Source organism: Schistosoma haematobium, chromosome ZW (genome assembly GCF_000699445.3).
Source record: "Schistosoma haematobium chromosome ZW, whole genome shotgun sequence".
Classification (NCBI taxonomy): Eukaryota; Metazoa; Platyhelminthes; class Trematoda; order Strigeidida; family Schistosomatidae; genus Schistosoma; species Schistosoma haematobium.
The window spans coordinates 33,181,632-33,201,461 of NC_067195.1; the positions used below are offsets into that span (position 1 = coordinate 33,181,632).

General features: G+C 34.6%; 1 protein-coding gene across 1 annotated transcript; it reads left to right on the forward strand.

Annotated features, from left to right (window-relative positions):
- The first annotated feature begins 497 nt into the window (after positions 1–497).
- IMPA2 (Inositol monophosphatase 2) lies at positions 498–12,123 on the forward strand. Its single transcript, XM_051211095.1, has 6 exons — positions 498–559; positions 596–729; positions 765–1,079; positions 1,660–1,765; positions 8,711–8,862; positions 11,171–12,123. Exons 3-6 carry the CDS (start codon positions 923–925, stop codon positions 11,275–11,277), a joined length of 522 nt encoding a protein of 173 aa, XP_051071131.1. The 5' UTR covers positions 498–559; positions 596–729; positions 765–922; the 3' UTR covers positions 11,278–12,123.
- Positions 12,124–19,830: the final 7,707 nt, after the last annotated feature.

The following is a 19,830-nucleotide window of genomic DNA, read 5'->3' on the forward strand; positions in this document are numbered from 1 at the left end:
TCTAATTCTTGCCTTGAAATGTTTCACATTAAGGCCAACTAGTCAACTTTCTGGCGGGTGACAGCTGCTTGTTAAAAAACTTCACTGCTCTAACACGAATGCAATCACTCAGATTACAAGATATGCAAGCCTATAAATAACTACTAAGCCAAATAGGATTGGTGAAATAAATTGGCTAAACGTCGCCTATTAGACATCGTAAAAGAAGCGAAACCATGCCGAAACAACGAAAGACAAGCGTAAATATGTCGGTCAATGAAAGATCGTCAAAAGGATATTGGATACATTTGATAAAGTTTAATTACTGGGTTTCTTCAAGGTTCTCATCATCATGTTTTTGGAAAGGACCAGGTGATTCACTATAAATAAATCAACTGAAAATTATCATCCGAAAGACAAATTTTATTTTCAAAGCTACCTACAGTTTCATTGTGGATATCTGGTGATTAGTGTTTGAAATCACCAGTTTCACTAACATGCAACCTTCAGAAATTTCCATAATTTCAAAGTCATGGCTGACATCTTGTTCGTTAGTAATCTAGCCGTGAAAGCCGGGAAGGTACGCTACTCTTATACTTATTTCTAAAACAAAAAGATGATTGAAGCTGGCTTCTCAAAAAGTATTCCGTATGACAAGAAAGAATCATATGCTGACTTGGTAACTGAAGTGGATAAAGCTGTCGAGAATTATATCTGTCAAGAAATCCTTTCATCGTTCCCTACTCACAAGTAAAAGTGTTTATTTCATTCCGTCTTATATTTAGAATTATTGCAGAGGAAGGGTATTCTGGAAACGCCGAGCTTACTTGTTCGCCTACATGGATAATCGACCCGATTGATGGAACTTCAAACTTTGTTAGCAGGTAATATCACCTTCAAGTAATTCCCAGGTTCCCTTTTGTTTGCGTTTCAATTGCTTACTATGTTAACAAAGAGGTTAGTTGATGTACATGCTTTTTCAGATTCACAGCCCGAGCTAGCTGTTGTTTATAATCCGATATTGAAATGGCTGTTTCATGGAATTCGTAATCAAGGAGCATTTCTGAATGACAAACAAATTCATACATCAAAACTTCAGGGTAAGAGTATGTTTCAGTGGAAGTTGTCAGTAACAGCAAGTATCTGTATTGAATGAGTACGAATGTAGTTGTCAAGTGACTCTCGATATGATCCTTCATTGTCAGATAGTAAATGTATCACTCGATATATACAGGCACCCTCGTTATTCAGTATGAGTCAGTGGGAGATTTTTAGACTCAGGAAAGCTGAATCAAGGACTAGAACCACTTTGAATCTTGAATACATCAAGATATAAATTATATCTACCTTTCAGATCATATTGTGTTCACATGGAATATGGTGGAATATTATTTCAGAATGACAAGTGTTTATATATTTGATCGCGAAAAGATCACGGTAAATCATGCCACTGTATCTTACCTGACAAAGACATCCAACAATGGTTGAGATATAATGTAGAAAATAATGTATAAAACAATGTGAATATCTGGCTCAACGCAGACGGGTTGTCTGTGAAACTTATTTTTCTTGACTATCACAAAAGAGTACCAATGCGACCCTTGATACCATTAATATGTATGAATTCTCAGTGGTATGACGTCTTTTGAAGCAAGTTTTTGATAGGCTTCTTTTTTTTAGATCTGTCTCAGGCTTTGGTTTTGACCGACTGGGGAGGTGACCGGAATCCAAGTGTTTTAGATATTAAGTCAAACAATATTCGCCAAATAATATCGAAAGCTCGTGGGTAAGCCGTCCGTCTTATGACGAATTTTTTGATACTTAATCATTTTTTGTTGTATCGAGACTGTAAATTATGGACGAACCACTCAGATTTAGGATAACAGGTCTCGGATTTTGGCGCGGACTTCATTCGCCCATTTGTGTCAATAGCGTTTTTGCATTTTAGCTGATCTCAGTTCGTGATAAGAACTGTAAATCTAGTTCCTAATCATAACTATCAATTGTACATCGTAATCCTTATTCTTCACACTGCTTTATAACCATCATTTAGCACTAGTATGTAGCCGAACATTCCCAAGTTCATTTTAGCACCGCCCAAAAGTCCATAAATTAGTTTCACCGTCGTTGATAACTTAGGTTGGAACAAGTTACAATAACACAACTATGTTAGTGCTTTGTCTTTAAATCGTAGACAGCTTCCATTTATACTTATTAATGTTCTGTCTAGTGATAACAATTTTTGGCGAGAATATAATTTATGGATGAATCAATCAGATATAAGATGACGAGTCTTGGGTTTTGGCGCGAAATTCATTCATACATTTGACTAAGTAGCGTTCTGCATTTTAGCTGATGTCAGTTCGTGACTGAAGCCGTAAATGTAATAACTAGCCCTAACCATCAACTCTGGATCGTAATTCTAATTCTTCACACTGTTTTGTAACCCTCATTTAGTCCTAGTTATTAGGTGGACATCTTCAAGGTCACTTTAGCGTCTCACACAGGTCGTTCATAATTTATAAATTCACCTAATTTTCTAGTATTTCTAAATCTCATTTCTTGATACTCGTTATGAAGCAAGATAATAGTGATAACCCTGACGACAACATCGATACCGTACATAACGACTCTATTTTAGGCCCAGATACACCAAATGATGAATCTTGTTCACAAAGACTTATTAGGAAAAACCAAAGATTGATTTGTATCAAAGTCAATCCAGTGATTTATTAATTTAATGATTATTCAGTGACCATTAACTGAGTAATTATCACTGAATACAAAACCAGTTAAGTAATCTGTACAGGGAAATGTATTTAAAATCAAATGAGTAACTACATCTTAAATCTAATAAACAGAATTTCCTACGAATAATTTGATATGACTTAACAGTGTTGACTAAAGATCGCCTTAGTTTTACTTGCGAAATCAAGGTAGGTTTTCTTTCTCATACGCTGTATTCGGGCAAATAGAATCCCCAATGATTATCTATAAATTTGAGTAGTCTAAAATGTGACTAGTGCACTTTTCTGTGGCCTTGATATAGTTTGCCAGTTTTCAGCAGATTCACACAACTTCTGCTCAAGCAATAATTCAGTCATCCGCTTCTTTATGCATTACTGCTTTGTAGTTGGTGGAGCAACTAGACTTAAGCACTTCAATAATTGATGCTGAGACTAAATAGTCTCAGATATACAAATGGTTATAGTGATAAGTTCATTTTACTCTGCATTTTCCTTCCTGATTGGTTTTAATCTCAGCAAAGCATGTGTAGTTGTTGCAGTAGTTATGTCCACCAAATATGCTAACTGAGGTTTCGTGTTAGTACTAAAAATAGGTGTTAATTGGCTAGAAATGTTGCAGAGGGAAAACACTAGGAAACATAAAGTAGGTAGGTATTGCAAACCATAGCTTGAAATAAATATACAAAATCACAGTCTTGATAAATGTAAACAGTAAAGGTATAAATAAAACAATTTTTGTCATAGTTAATCGATACGACATACTGAGTGTAGTCAAGTACTGATTCACTAATATCATTATTCAAGTAATTTGAAGTATCTATCTTATGAATCACTGAATTCGAACTTTCTGGAGATCGGAGTACTGACCATACGGGCAACTAAAATAAACAATTCAAACCCAACTGATAACAAATCCAAACAATCTCGAATAATTGACCATTATCAAAATGAAACTGTGTGGTCCAAATAATGATTATCAAAAGATAATATACTCATCAGTTATAAATTTATGCTGTTTTCATAGTCATTAGGGACTTATGCTTACCAGTCTTTATAATGTTCATATTATACTATCATTGTTCACAATCATTTAAGTTGTATGAACATAAAAATCAGTAGTATAGCAAACGTTTTTTTAGAGTATTACCCTAAATGCCACCATCAGTGACAGAAGTTGAATTGTTCAGTCTTGAATTACTATCGGTTTATGCTTTCCGGCTATCAAGCAGATTTCTTCTAGAATATAGTGGTATCATATCTGACTTTAACTTATTCAACTACATTGAGTGTTGTTTCGTCCAGTTACATTAAATTGATTCTAGAACAACGTTTTTGATATAAGTCACCAAAAAATGAACTGTTTGAGACGAAAAACGATATTGCTAATCGGTAAAAGAGATTATAAGAAGTAAGAAATGACGAAGTCCAAGTAAAAATAAAAAAGTTTTCATTCTGTTCGAAGCCGTATTTAAATTTTAAGGATAATAGATGTAGGATTTAATTTGTCCTACAGATATTCTACTAGAACTGTAAACGCGATACTGGCGACCCCAGAGTCTATGTGAAAGCTATAGTCAGAACAAGGACAACGTTATGTTTCTAAATGTAAAAATAATCCGATTAGTATAATAATTAAAGGAATTATAGTCATTAAGTGAAACACCTAAACATGCCAACCAGTATTGCGTGTCTTATCGAAATGAATAAAAATCATGAGTCACAATAATTTAATAGGATAATAATTTCCTTCATTTGGTAGGTCACATGCAACAGGGATATTCTACAGACACATTAGGCCAGGTAGGCATTTAAGCAAAAAATTGATTGGTTGGTCATGGATATAACTAACAACAGAGTTGTCACCAGGGTCTATTCTAATTCATGCTCGACATTCTAATTTCTTGATCAAGGTCCCAGGAAAAGCGTCAAAAAGTGTAAGTCATACAGACTCCAAATGCCTTGGTACGGCAAAGAGTGGGGAGAGTCCCCTCTCCCTCTCGAAATGCTCGCACATGGCCACGCGTATATAGCCTCTGCCAGGGAAGTTCTACTACTGCCTTCTCGTGGCGGGTGTGTTGTTTACGAAATTGAGAGGACGAAAAGCGAATGCCTGGTGCTTTAACCGGGTTGGTGGAAAGGGAGAGTCTACCTAGGGGAGTTGGAAAACTGATTCAAAACCAATGGTGCACATGGGCTCCAATATCCTAAAGGAACAAATGGTGTATGAACCAATCGTTGGTCACCGGCTACCATGCGACTGCATCTCCTTACGTTGCTCCACTGCCTTGTGGACCAGACCTTCAGGTCGAAGGCTCCGGGTGTGGTCCCCCGAGAGAACCACCTGCTTCAGTTTGAGCACCCGCGCAGTATCACAGCCCTCGCACATATCAAATGAGATTTGTGTGGCGCATATGTATTTGGTGCCTCCTTGTACCAATATCTATGTGTTAAAATAAATAAATAAATAGATAATAACATTTATTCAGTTTTTATCCACGACTATACACTTAGAAATAGCACTTCATCCGCCTGACATTCAAGGGTTAACCTACTATTTGACTCATTAATTACTTTAGTGTCCAGTTAATGTAGTTCTGTTTGCTGAAGATGCCGACAATATATGGTGTTGTGAACAGTTTGAGTAACAATACACGAATGCTTGAGACGGGTCACTTTACTTCTTAGTGCAAACTGTTTCAGGACCGCTCTGCATCCAACCCTAGTGTGACCATCGGGTGAAGAGTAAGCAAATTTAGATTGGCTTTCGCACCTATGGGGTAGGAGAGATGCCTATCTACTTGTTAAGGGGCGAGTATACTATGTAGAAGTTTGCTGGGTTTTACTCTATGATTATGAAGTATGGCTTTCAAGAGTAGAATACATTTCTACACTACTAATATTCGATCATAGAGGTCTTCGTGTGTGGTAAAACAACTCACTAAGTAAATATGGCAAGTCAGCTGATGAGGCTGTGAATATTCTTCAACTGAGGTGACTAGAATGTGTTACATATGCCAAACCAATGACTACCTCGACACGAGATGGTGTTTGGCGTAGGGGCGATCAAAGCAATACATGTCACCAGCCTACAAAGTCATTGAGTGTTGGTCCGAAGTATGTGAGTAGATACGAAATACGTGGCTGGAATGCGCCTGACAATCGTAATTGGTGGTTGGAGTGGCACATATGGGTTCACTTTTTATCTCGTGTTAATATCATTTCGCGCAAATTGTCATTATTCTTAAGCACGTCCCCTATAGTTAGTCATCTCTCCGTTTATGTAACTTGGAAACGTAGGGTGAGTCAGTTCTTACTCTGGCAATGGCTTACCGACTAGATTTCAGAGATATCTTAGAGAATAGGCGAAGTCGTGGTCGTAGAGCAGACATTAAAGGTTCTTTGGAACCAAGAATACTGAGTGGATATTTTGGAGAGGAAACAACTCAAAGAACAGAAACGAGGATAGTTCAGTTGTTTATAGCAAACTGTTAAGTAGATGGTTTCCTTACTAATCAGAACTAATAGTTTGCATGAGAAATTTTAAATGGACCAACATTTCAGTAGTTGATGTTGAAACAGAACATCTACTATCCCCGTAAACAGGTTATTTAAGTGGGCCAAATTAATGTCGTAAATAAATGATAAAATTGGTGAGTGACAGCATCCATATTTTTCTAAATGTAAACCAGTTTATTTACCAATGAAATATCTTTCAGTTTGTATCAAAAGTAATTCCCAAGAATAATTTAACTAAATTATGATAAATCGTACTTTTTTGAGAAATCACCGTCCGAATGAACTTGTGCCCAAAATCCACATATAAGTATAAGAAAATAAGCATTTACGGTTGACATGGTATCCTCAAACTAAAGAATGCTGCCCGCTAATAATTCACTGAGAGAATTCTGAGCACTTAAATTTTAACGTGTAATCTATAATTATGTCGATCCTTCGATATACTATTCCACTGAAAATTCATTAACTTATAAGAGATAAAATCACATTTTGTCACTACATAATCCACAGGTATTCAATGAATAAATACCGAATTTGATTTGCCTATGTAATTTTTAACATTACACTAAGAAACTGATATCGTGATTCCTGAGACCTCACGAGTCAAAGATCACAAATGACTAAGAATCACTGATTTAAACTAGATAGCATAAAAGTCTAGATATTTCTAAAATATTCACTGATTAGGTAGTGAGGAATCCTATATTAATTATTTACATATTTACCATCAGTTAGTCATCAATACACTTATTATTACTGCTTTCATCTCTGTGTTTATGTAACTTCGAAACATCGGTGAGCCAGTTCCTACTCACGTAATGCCTTACTGACTGGATTTAAAAGATTTATTTTCTCGTCGCTTAGAGAATAGGCGAAATCAAGATTATGAGGCAGACACTATAGATCACTAAATGTTCGTTGGAACTAAGAATGACAGACAATCAACTTCAATATATTTTTGTGTCTCTCGTCAGTGGGTCCTGCATAGCGACTTACTTTAAAGCTTTTGCAAATTCTTTTCTACTTACAGCTTATACTTTAAACTCATTCCAAATGGGCGATTTGGACTAGAAATCCACCATAGTTTTACGTGTTTTATGCAATGGCATGAGATCAGAATACATTAGTGAAACATGGAGTACATACAACTTTAAATTTGTCTGATACAAATAATTCAAATTTTAAGGTTAATACAATGTACCCTTGAACAAACCACTCAGAGTAATCAGTCCCACAAAGCGTTTTAATAACAAATGAACCAATAACAATACTATATGATTTTAGTAGTCAGTCCACTTTATATTAAACAACTTTTAATTCGATCTCATATCCTTTTATAATTGTTTTCGGGATTCCAAATAAATTGATAAATGTACTAGGATGTCACAAAACTATCTATCTGAGACTTTACTTCTAAAACTGCATGGTCCAAGATTTATAATACTGTTTGTTGTTATTACGCCAAACTCGCAATTCACCCGTTATTGTGTTCTGCGATTTCGTTTCCAAAAATTATGTGGCGTCGGACATGAACAGTACTTTTTGATTTTGTTTGTAATCTCACTACATTTCTCAAGCTTTTTTTTACTCCCAATGTGCTGTGAGAGACGCAGTATAATCTGGGTTTATTATTTTATTATGAAAGCAATTTACGATGTAAATTTATTCAACTTATAGACAGAACATTTGTTCAGAGTTGCATTGATTTTGGAGTTGCTTCCCAAAATATCGTTTTTACCGAGAATGATCGTGAAAATATATAAATTTAGATGATTTTGGTGGTAATTGTACTATATCACAGATTTGTCTCAAATAGGGGTTGTTAACCACTGCATTCCTACTTAATGGATCAACGTTATTGTCCTCGACACCAGAATTGATAGTCCTGTATCATGAGTGTGCACTACTGAAAAGTGCTGTGCAGACGACAAAACATTTGTCTAATACTCCATAGCTTTCGACAGTTTTCCAACTGATGTCAGTTCCTGATTAAATCTTTTTAATAACCATTTTTGGCAGTAATTTTCGAAATCGCGTTGTAAATACTACATGTGTTTAAGTGGATAAAAACCCAGTATGATGGGATTACACAGTAGTTTTAAAAACATTGCATTAGGTTCGCTTTAGTCTCAGGAACTTGTGTAAACAGTTCTTTGTAGCATACAGGACGTTAAAACTCAATCGAATCATATGGATAGTGATTTTTGTCACAAATCACGGAAGTTTTTAGAATCATATTGAAATATCTTACCATCCTTTATTTACTGTTTTATTTATATCAGTATTAATTGCCAATATTGCGCCTGTAGTGTGAAATCCAGGAGCTTTTCAAGTTACGAAAGTCTGGAAATCATTCAGCTTAATTTTTTTCAAAAATTAGCATTGCCGAAATTAGTTGTTGGTATTTCAAACGTAAAACTATTGTTTGAAAGTTATTTGATTGAGTAATTTTTTATTTTGCAACTTAGAGTACGCACCATGGGTTCAGCAGCTTTGCATATGTGTCAGATTGCTGCCGGTAATGGTGATATATTTTTCGAATTTGGAATTCACTGTTGGGATTATGCCGCAGCTGTATTGATTGTTCGTGAAGCAGGAGGTTTTTGTTGTAATTTTGACGGTACGTTATGTGGTTTAGAGTTTTTGGTTTCGTTTCTTCAACAAATCGAGCTTATACATTTGTATTATGCCGAAAAATAAGTTTTCAGAATTCGGTAATAAACCACTGTGTAATTAGGCAGATAACTTCCTTTTGTGATTGTAATTATTTGGTGAGAATAAAGAATGTGGATCAGAATTCCAATTCTTAATCCATTGACCTAAGTTACATACCGTGATTGAGTACTAGTTTATTTATCATCGTCTTATGAATGATTTATTGTTTGAAAAGAACTTATTTTTGACAATTAAGTTGTAATTTTGTACATAAACATCTCAACTCTAACAATCACGTTAGTGGTATTCAACTGGTTGTATGGGAGCTCGCTGACAATTTCTTGGGTTAATTGCTCCACTGAGTAAAACAAAAGTTTTAAGTGAATTATGCGCGTTTAATTTGTGTTTTCGGCACGCTACTTGTCTATCCGAATAAGAAATTATTGTTATTCACATAAGAGAAAAGGAAGTCTAGAATTTATGTATTTTCCTGAGTTCCAACATTTTTATTTATATTTCACATGAATATTTAAGTATAATTCGTAATAGTGATGATCACAGTTTAAATCTATGGTGTCTACTTTTATTCCTCCAATTTTTATTCATGAATACTCAGGCTGATAAATCTTTCTGTTTGTAAACGAAAGTGAAATTTCATACGAATTTTCCACTTCTGCCATTTGAGTGACTCATATTGTGATCCTGTCCTGTCTCAAAATTCAAAATTGCTTTCGGTAATAACTAAAGGTAAGGTAAATGAAGGAATTATGAACATGATATGTTCATTGTGTATATCTTAATCCTGGTAAGAAGTATATTAAGTGAACAACACTTCTAGTTTGAGATTTGTTAATGAATAAATTATGATGAAAGCTTCTGGCAAGCTTGCAACAATAATATTGATTTTAAGTCTTAACATTTTTCGTTACGTCCATCTTATACGGTTCCACCATCCGCTGTACAGTGAAAGTCCCAATATTTCCGAATGTTTATCAATCTGATTTGTAAATACTAAATTATAAACGATGTAAATAATAATCATATTTTATAATAATGCATATTTACGTATTGAATGTGTCATTTTCGTTTGTTTCAATATGAAATATTTATCAGCCAAGCAAAATTATGCCGATTGTCGAGGTGTCTTTTGAAACTGTAAGGTTACGCAGCATGTAGTTCCTTTGAATCTCCTCATTTAAACGGAATTCTGACTTGTGACTTAGCTCAATGTAAGTCAGTAACACGTATTTTGTAAAGTCTAGTATCTTGACATTTTGTACGCTAAATGGCATTGACATAATTACCATACGATATCGGATTCGGTAGCTGTACTACCAAAACAATTAACTATGCATTGATGATTTAATATTACTCTTTTCTTAGTTCTATCATGTAAGTGTAACTAATGACTTAATTTACGTTGTTCCAAAAATGACCGATTGTATATTTCTAGGCTCACTTTTGATGTTAATTACACAAAAATTCTGGAAAATAGTAGTACCTAAATGATTCCTTTTCATTTTGATCTTTAGTACTAATAATTGAACCGAAAGACTTCTTACATGATGAATATGCGAGTCAAAGGTAAACTTTAGAAAGCGACGTCATTTAGTGGTTTCTACAAGTCTACAGGAAAGAATAACTACATTGTAGGAACAATAACTTCTTGTTTAAACCACAAAATCGGACTATTGATAGTGACTGGACGACTTACCGGTGGTAAACTCAACTTGATCTTATAAATGGTTGGTGATGGAATGTTCATATTCTAATCGAGTTTGTAACAAACGCATATCGATACACTTTATTCGAAAAAAATTACAGCTAGTTTCACTTTAGAAAATATTTATTTGTGATGGCTTTGAACACCAGTGAATGTATTATCTTTGCAAATTTTTATTTTCTCAAGCTTAGTTGTAATTTGGCGTTTTTAATGGATACAAAGCTATTTCGTTAATTCCACGTTATCATATCCATCCAGTGTTGTAGAGTTCAGTCTGAAATTTCATCTATAAATCTTTGAATACAACCATTCCTTTTATTTCGGTTCTGGTCGTGATAACTTCAACATCAGTTTACATAAATTTATTCAAAAAGGCAACATGGACATCCAGTTGTTACTATCCGCCTAGAAAATAAGTTTTATATGTGCAAACTTTTATCCTCCTCCTAATTGCATGTGTCAGTTGTATTTGTGAACGAGCAACCAAACTGAATTACTGTGTCATAACAATTCAGTAATGTTACATATTTCCTTTTTAAATTTTGTTTAGGTAAACCTGTAGATTTAATGGCGAGAAATGTTATATGTGCGGGAACTCCAGAACTAGCTAACGCTCTTATTCCTCTTATTCAACCAGTTGGTTACGCGAGAGACTGATAGAAGAAGCAGAATCACACAAATATATCTATTGAGGAAAAAGGAGCCAGAGACAATCAAAATTTAGAATTTTTCATTTATTTGTTGATTCTTTTAATCTGTTGGCTAGTTTTTTCCATGTGTTTATTTACGTTCGGAAAGGTTCAATGAAAGTTGTACCTTTGGTTTTAGAAATGCCGTTGTGATTCCTTCCTTACTTCTTCAATGCAGCATTTATTTTCACTTGTATGTGTGTATGTCTATTTATCTATTGAGTATTTATCGAAAAAAAAGAAGAAATATGTGCATAGATGGAAGAACTCAAAGAGCTGTTATATTACAATAATTAGTAGTGTTTAGTTTTAAATGTTTTTCCCACTTTCCTTTCTACTAAAATCGGACTATTTTTTCTCACAGCTCAGAAGTTGGTTACTATTTTCCTATTGATACACGCCTTTTTCCGTTCCTGTTGAGTTTTTTCTCAAGAAGTGTTTTTAAAAGCGGTCTCCTCTTTGGATGACAAACCAGTCACATTTTAGAATACAACTATGCTTGTTTCTTGTGTTTGACTAGATGGCGTCTCGCTTGAATTTTCAAACAAATTTGGATAAACCGTAAGACACTTATGCTTATTATTCAGGTGCTCACAGTAAACCAGGGGTTTATTTCCCTAACTCGATTCATCACTTCACTTTAAGGATCTAGGCAACTTGATCGCGATATCTTTCACCTTCCAAGCATAGTATTTGCCATGGAAACTATAATATCGCCTTTAGTGAGCGGTAGTTGGACCTTTTATGAACTGTTTTCGATTCGCCATTTATATATGCATGATGTATAATCTCGTCTACGAAAGTGTGAAGTCAAGTTAGTAGTATGTCTAATTGTTTCCCATGACTGCGTAATGCTTATTACCTTTTTTTAATATCTCTAAACTTTAATAGGGAGAAATCTCAAATTTAGTTCTAAATTATCATTGTTAAGTTTATATTTTGAAGCAATCAGCCATAATGAATATCGGTGCACTCTTTTCACCATACTTCAACTATTGACATTATTAGATTTGTTGTGTAGTAAGCTTGCATGTTTTGATGTGTACTTTAGTGAGTCAGTACGGGTTTATTTAATTCCTATGACTCCCGCATAAGAAGTTCAACCAGTAGCCAGTGATATGCATTAGTGTTTCAAAATATGTATATGTTAATCTAATTAGTTTGAGCAGGCTTTAACTATTTTCTGAAGAGAACTCACATGTCATACTAGAGGGTCCTAGTAGTCATTAAAATGTTGTATTAAGGGATTAAATATTTCATTTATTAGAAATTTTATAAATCAGTCAGTGCCCCTTCACTCGAAGAGATTGGAAACTTTCAATCACTTTCTAAAAGAAATTTGCTTTCGAGGTGTGTATTGTCGCTTTGAAAGACCTGCAAAAAAGTAGTGAACGTTGCATCAAACTAGGCAGTAGAGTCAATGGATCACAAAAATCCACAATATTTGCTTAGGTTTTCCACTTACGAAATTCTACAAACATCTCGGGATAAATTTTATGTTAATTTAAATTCGTTAACCTTTGAAAAGTTTTCTGAACTTGGTGCTCATAAGGTAAAATTTTGTTATTCAGTCAAGTCTTACATAAACTAAGTATTGGATAGGGTTAAATATTTAATCTATTCACCATTTAGCTTTCATAGAGAGCTAATCCGGCTCTAAGTGCTTACTTGACATGATTATAAAAAGCTTATCCAAATCTTTATTTAAAAAAAAACAATTTTGCTGTTCACTGTCTGGTGCGTAGCAAAACACTGGTAAAACAATGCTTGTCTTGCTATTGAGAGTTGAAAGGAATGAATCTTTTTCCGCCGGGTCAGTTGACACATGTGTGCGTGCCTGCCTAAGAGCTGTACAGTATTTGGAGCAAAGCTAAAATAGATTGAGCTCCTGATTGCTAGGATTGACGTTCGTCTCAGTCCTATATAGGGCTTCTTTGTGCCTATATATATTCGCATATATATTGGCGCTCTCTTGTACCAATATTCATGTGTTCAAATAATAATAATAATCTTTGTGCCTGGGTATCCGTGAGTCAAACAATCAATGCATAGAAGCGAACGAGCTCAATAGTTTCTTTTTCAATTTTGGCTTCAAAGTATTTCTTCTGATGTTTTCTATCCTCTTGACAACTTACTTTCAGTGTGTTTTAGTGAAAACAGTTCAAGATAACGAGTCTTAGGTGATTGTATATTCTTTTTGTTCTAATAGTGATGTCTAATGATCACTAAGTCATTTTCTTGTGATTGATTTCACAGCTTGTTACAACCACAAAAATCTTTTAAAAATGGTACTGAGACGAACTTCAGAAGTCCCTGTGATAATTTGAAGTATTTGAATTATTATACAAACTAGAAATCTCAGAAACGACACAATTAAGGCCAAATGGAACTAAGTGAGCATAAAGGGACGTGTTGTATTTTGAATTCGAAATCGGACAGTCACCGAGTACAAAGGAATGATTGGTTCACACGAATGCTACAATTCCCCATTTATATTAGCGACCAGGAGCTATTATGCTGAAACGCAGCAATTGGGATGAAGGGAAGCTCCTTAAAATTCTGATTATTCACTGTTATCGGCATCTCAAGGTTTGCCAAAAGATGTTATGTTGACGTATCGTATTCCTACTAACATAGGTCAGTACAAATCCACTTATGCAAAGAAATTCGCCATCAAGGCCTTGCGGATCACTAAAAGGGAGCTATACAGTGATCTCGATATTTCTCTAGAATCAGAAATTGTTCGAATAGGATAGGTTAAGTGGTCCAGTTCTTGTTAGTATAAACGTAGTCATTTTTATGTATAACAAAAGTGCTCAGGTATGTAGAATATCTAGTAATGTCTATGCTGTTGCACTTCAATAATATATTGAACATATTCTACCATTTTAAAATGCTTGACATACAGAGCATTTTAAGCTGAATTAATAATAAATTGGAAAATATATGAAGATCTATTAGTTCTGTACATCTGATTGCTACTCATCTATGATGTCTGCTAATTACCAAAAGTTAACAACTAGTTCTAAGTAGTCCAATAAATCGCAGCAAAACAGGTGAATAACGATTTTATTCTCATATCACTTAAATGTCGAATTATAGATCATAAATTTCCTAAACATAATTGTAAAAATCATTCGATACTTAACTAAAGCCAACATACATCAACAATGGTCTTCATTCAGTGCAGAGGTATGAGTGCTCTTTATCTTATCTATATAATCCAACTTCTGGGATGGCTGGTAATTTTGATACTTAGCGATTATTGCGAGCTAATAACTCTTCTAGTGTTCTTGAAACCCATAATATTGTAGGCATACATGACCCTGGAATAAACAGTCTTTATTAGTATTGTGTTAAAGATACTAACTATTCGATATGTGTGAGTTACATAAACTGAACACACTAAAAGAAGTAACCATAGGATTTGGTTTTCACCATTCAAATTGTTATTCGTTTTCCAATCACAGGTTTGTACTTATTTTTGGGAAGCTTAGTAGTGTCACTACTAAGTCTTAGGCTCGAACTCGCTCACGTACTTTGTCTAGTTAACCAGGTAATATCTTTAGCGCTAACAACTAGAGTATAGCTCACACCCAAGTTCACAGTGAATGAAACAGTTGTTTATCCTACCTATTTGTGGGCCATTAACACTCCATTTAGCTTTCATAATTGTAATTAACGTTACAGGGTACATAAGACGCAACCTTTATCTACACCTTTGAATCCTATGTTTAACGTACTCATTGTCCATTAAAATTCAGGTTCACATATCTTAAATTAGAAGGGAATTAGCCAGATAACATTTAATACTTATAAAATCTACTACTTCACTTAATCCGGGCTTTGGATAAAGGAAGGATGATAAGAAACCAAAATTCATTTTAGATGGATAAAACTTATCACACTATTGAGGTGTATGATAAAATATATCGCTGACTATCGGATAATGCTCTTAAAAACAGTCCATACAGTATGTAGTAAATGATTACCTTGACAAAGTACATGACCGAACATGCTGCATGTCATTGAAAGAAAATTGAATATAAGGAAAATCAAATATGTTAAACGAAAATGGATTAACAGTAGCATTAATGACTAAATCTAAAAAAGAAGATTTTGGTAGAATGTGGAAATATTATCCCACTCAATGCTACATTATTTAAATATTTTATTTATAAACCATTTTTATGCTTGTGGCTTTCAAACAAATAGGCTTCAAAATTAAGAGTTAAAACGATAATTTTATTTCATTTTGATATTATGTGAAACATCATAATTCTACAGATGTTTATGGGAGAGGCGTTAAATTAACTTGGGCAATCAACTGCAATGTACCTTATTTATCCACGTTACCAAAGAAAGAATGGTTGAGACCATCCACTGAGTGAACATAATATAAATGGGATGTGTAAAATACAGATGTCAAAGAGCGATGACTTGTTAAAAGTAAACTTTGTCCCAACTACACTTGCTGTCAAGGAATTCGAACCGAGCTTATGATTAGAAAATCGTAGTCAAAATGAACTATTAAGTATCATTGCTTATTTAAATGAAATTGTTACAAAAAATATGAAGCTTTACCTGCTCTTCAACGTTTTCAAATTATCAACTGTAAATTTTTCGCCAGTTGTATCGTTTCGCTGAATTCCCTAATCAGACGAGTAGACAAGAGTCCTATTTCTGGTTTAAAACTATTGCACGGTCTTGTCTGTGAATGACAAATAACTTTTAATCTTCACAAGTCAAGATCAATAACTAAGTTTTTTGTAATATCTACACTTGTCCTTGATTATTCATTAGACGAATAACATACAGACATTTTATTTCAATCGCATATTTGTATTTAAATATGTTATATTTTTTAATTAGTAATAATACATTTAGTCACATCATTAGATAGAAGTTTGGTCATTTATGTAATATGACAAATAAATCAATCCATCGTAACAAATACATTTTTTACTTGTTAGCTAAACTAAACACAAAGTAATAGTTTCATACAGAATTGGTACACTATACTTTTGCTGCTTACTTATTGTTTCATCCATAAATCAAGATTTTCTCTTATTCGTAAATACCTTATTAATACTAAAGACATTAATTACTATACAATGGGTGGGAGAGATGAAGAAATTTCTGACATTCGACCTAGCTAATTTCATCTGACATCCTTATGGAAGGATCAAGCTATTAAGCGACACAATATATTTTCGCATCCATCAGTGTAGCATTAGACTTATGTAGAAATCACACTACATGCGATTTTCAAAGGAAATATCGTTCATTATACAAAGTTTCTGTATGGAAAGCAACTGAATATAGGTTTTTATTATACTTAATTCCTGTAGTTCTTTATGATAAGTTACTATTAGCAATGAACAGGGACTTCCAGTGCCTATCTTTGTCAACATATTTATTATCCCACCCAAAGTTACACACCACCTTCATAGCAGTGTTCGCGTCAATCTGAACAACTTATTGAGTTACTACTGCTGTTAAGGTAGGGAACACTTATTAGATAATGCTCATAGTTTAAAGCACATTGCTGAAGACGTGATTGAATATGGCAGTCCCGAGTCATTTTCTGCCTTTCCTTTTGAATCGTACATGCGGAAAATTAGGCGTTCAGTACAGTGCAGATTCGCGGCGGCTAAAAAAGTTGCCGAGTAAGTTTACTTTCAAAGTCTACTGAATCAGGGCATGTCAGACAATGTGACTGAATCTGAGGTAAGTTATGATTCATCTATGGAAATCATCACTTGCAGAAACTCAAAGCTATTAACTGCCAGGCCTGACAATGTAGTAGTTGCCAACGGTCAACCGGGGTTCATCACACAAATTAGTGATGGAGGAAGGCTTAGGTTTAGGGCATACTGTAACCTTTTAGATTTCTTTACTGACGACTTTCCCTCCAGTACTATAGGTATATTCAAGTGTTCTGCCGTAAGCTACGAGTGTACGTGGATTAGGTTGACAGATATACTTTGCAAGTGTATCAGTATAATGACACAGCATTATGAGGTTATCATTTCCTTGGTACACACATTTCAATAGATAATGACATAATTTCTCAAGGCCTGTCGAAAATATAGTAGTTTGTGCAGTATGCATGTTGGTTAGTGCTTTGACCTCGTTCACCAGGAACTTAGTACGAATGTCCATGAATGTAATAAACCTCCAATTTTTAACACCATGGCATTGATTTTTAGCATCAATCAGGGCAATACATCATGGTTAACGACAAGGAGAAAAAGCAAGTTATATTTATCCCTAGCAAATGGCTGTTGAAAAGCCAACTGTTTGTTTATCATGATGATGTGACTGTAACCGATATTCGTGATAGTAACGGCTGCAACAGTAGCTTTTGTTTCAGAAAATGCACAGTATTGCATCGTTGTGGTAAGTTGTAATCACTTTGATTTCATTGTTTTCAGATGACTACCATACAGCCGAGGGATTGAAAGTATCTTTTGCTACAGTACTCGGTTGCAAAAGCATAAATGAACCCGAAGATGACACGCCACTGTGTGTAACGGAGAAGCCGAAAAGGCAAACTGCTAAACGTACGCAATTAGTTTATTGTGAGGACTGTCAAACGCAAAATGAACTACTCTTGAGCACTTCTGGAGAACTAGAGGCTGCATGAGTCCCAGTCGACTTTCCGGTTGTCAACATTCTGACTGGGAACTTTTCACCTATAACGAAGTAAGTACCTATTGAATGAATTTTAATGAGACAGTTAATCGAAAATAGAGCTCTTTCCACCACCATTTCCATCTACTTCAACGGGACTTAGTCAACCGTAAGTTAGAGTTTATGTAACCATGATAGCAAAATCTTGACAAAGTGATTCTGAAAGCAATCAGCGATCTGTCTACCAAGATTGATAAAGTGATTGCTTACATTAAAAGCTCATCCATGGGTGTGAAGAACAAGTGCACCGACCACACAGACACTTCAAGTTTTTCATTCCCAATAAAAAAACACATGAGGAATTGCTTTCCTTTGAAGGAGCTCAAGTTTCGTGGTCAGTTCGTAAGTTATAAAAGGTGCTTGAAAAGATTTTAGGTGGCCAGATTTTACGAGATCATATGTGACGGTCCTCAGAAATCAACTAAAGTATGCCTAGTTTACATGCTGATGCCGGAACTGGAAACCACATATACTATACGCTGTACTAAAGTAAACTGGGTAGCAGTAATTACAAATTATAAAGGACGATTCAAAGTAAGTTCACATTACAGTCGGTGTTCTGTGTTCACGGTCCCGAAGTGCAACCGGTCCAGAGAAAGAAGTAACGCAAGCCAGGCTTTCTCGCACGACGCAAGAGATAAAGTCAGTGTGTATGGCGGTCCAAAGAAAGGGTGAGCTAAATGCACTTTAGATCTTTGATTGAATACTGGTTTTTGTTTTGATATTACTTTGTGATAAACATTGATACTGAAACAATTATCTCTTGTCCATCTTATTTTCAGCTGGATTCGCAAGTGTTTTTATCCCGATTATTTACAATATTGTTACACCGTTGGTACGTCATCAACCTTTTACATAACTTTCAGGATTCTTAAGTTGGATGATTGCCATGGCATTTGATTACTAAAGAGTACTTTTTTTCTTTTTGTAGAATACAGTGAATGAAAGCTTAACATCAATTTAACGTACTTATTTAAAATACGGGCAATTGTGAAGCATTAAAAGGATTAATATATTGATTGAAAATCTGTACTTTATTAAACTGGAATAAAGATTACCATGTCAAACGTGTCAGTATTTTAATTACGGCGACAGATTGGTTCTGGTTACCAATTGTAGTTAAATTGCTTTTGCACTGCGTTTATTGTTAGAAGTTGACAGGAAAAATGCAATTCATGAGTAGGAACTTTTGGGTACTGATTATTAAATCGCCAGACTTTTCTGGGGAAAAACACAAAATTTAGGGGAAATTCCCCAGATCTGGGGAAATAGACTGTTTCTCTTTTTTTCAAAATCTTGCTCTAAGGTCACAGCTATGGAACTTCTGCCATCTGGGACAAACTTGACGTACGCGTTTTCTCAAGGTCATAGTTCACACCAAACGCTTTAAAAATCTAATTTACAGAGACTATAAACTTAAAAAGTTGTATTGCATAAATACTTAAACGACCAGAATTCTAAAAAAATTAGGTCGAGATTAGATCTGGCGTGTAACGTGGACGTAATACCAAAATATTTTGAAGACTGTACTCAGGGTAATACTAAGGCACAAGCCTAATCATTAGCGCTCCAAGATATCTGCACGAATGTACTGTTATTTACATTTATAAAAGTGGGAATCAATATATTGATTTCATTTATTTTACGGTTCTGCTTGGGAAGCATACTGTAAGGAAACTAATGTTGTAATATGTAGATCATGCCTGTGAAAATGGCGTGTAGCTGCCGTGGCAGAAATATATATTGTTTTCAAAAAAGAGTTTATAATAGCACTCCAAAAAAGTTTACAAGTCCAGAACAAACTCGGTCGAATCATCAACGAATG

Bases quoted from the DNA above. Each gene is read 5' to 3' on its own strand.
- IMPA2 (XM_051211095.1), top strand. From the start codon at position 923: ATGTTAACAAAGAGGTTAGTTGATGTACATGCTTTTTCAGATTCACAG. The intron at 1,766-8,710 runs GTAAGCCGTCCG...TTTGCAACTTAG, and splicing joins ATAATATCGAAAGCTCGTGG to AGTACGCACCATGGGTTCAG. The intron at 8,863-11,170 runs GTACGTTATGTG...AATTTTGTTTAG, and splicing joins TTTTTGTTGTAATTTTGACG to GTAAACCTGTAGATTTAATG.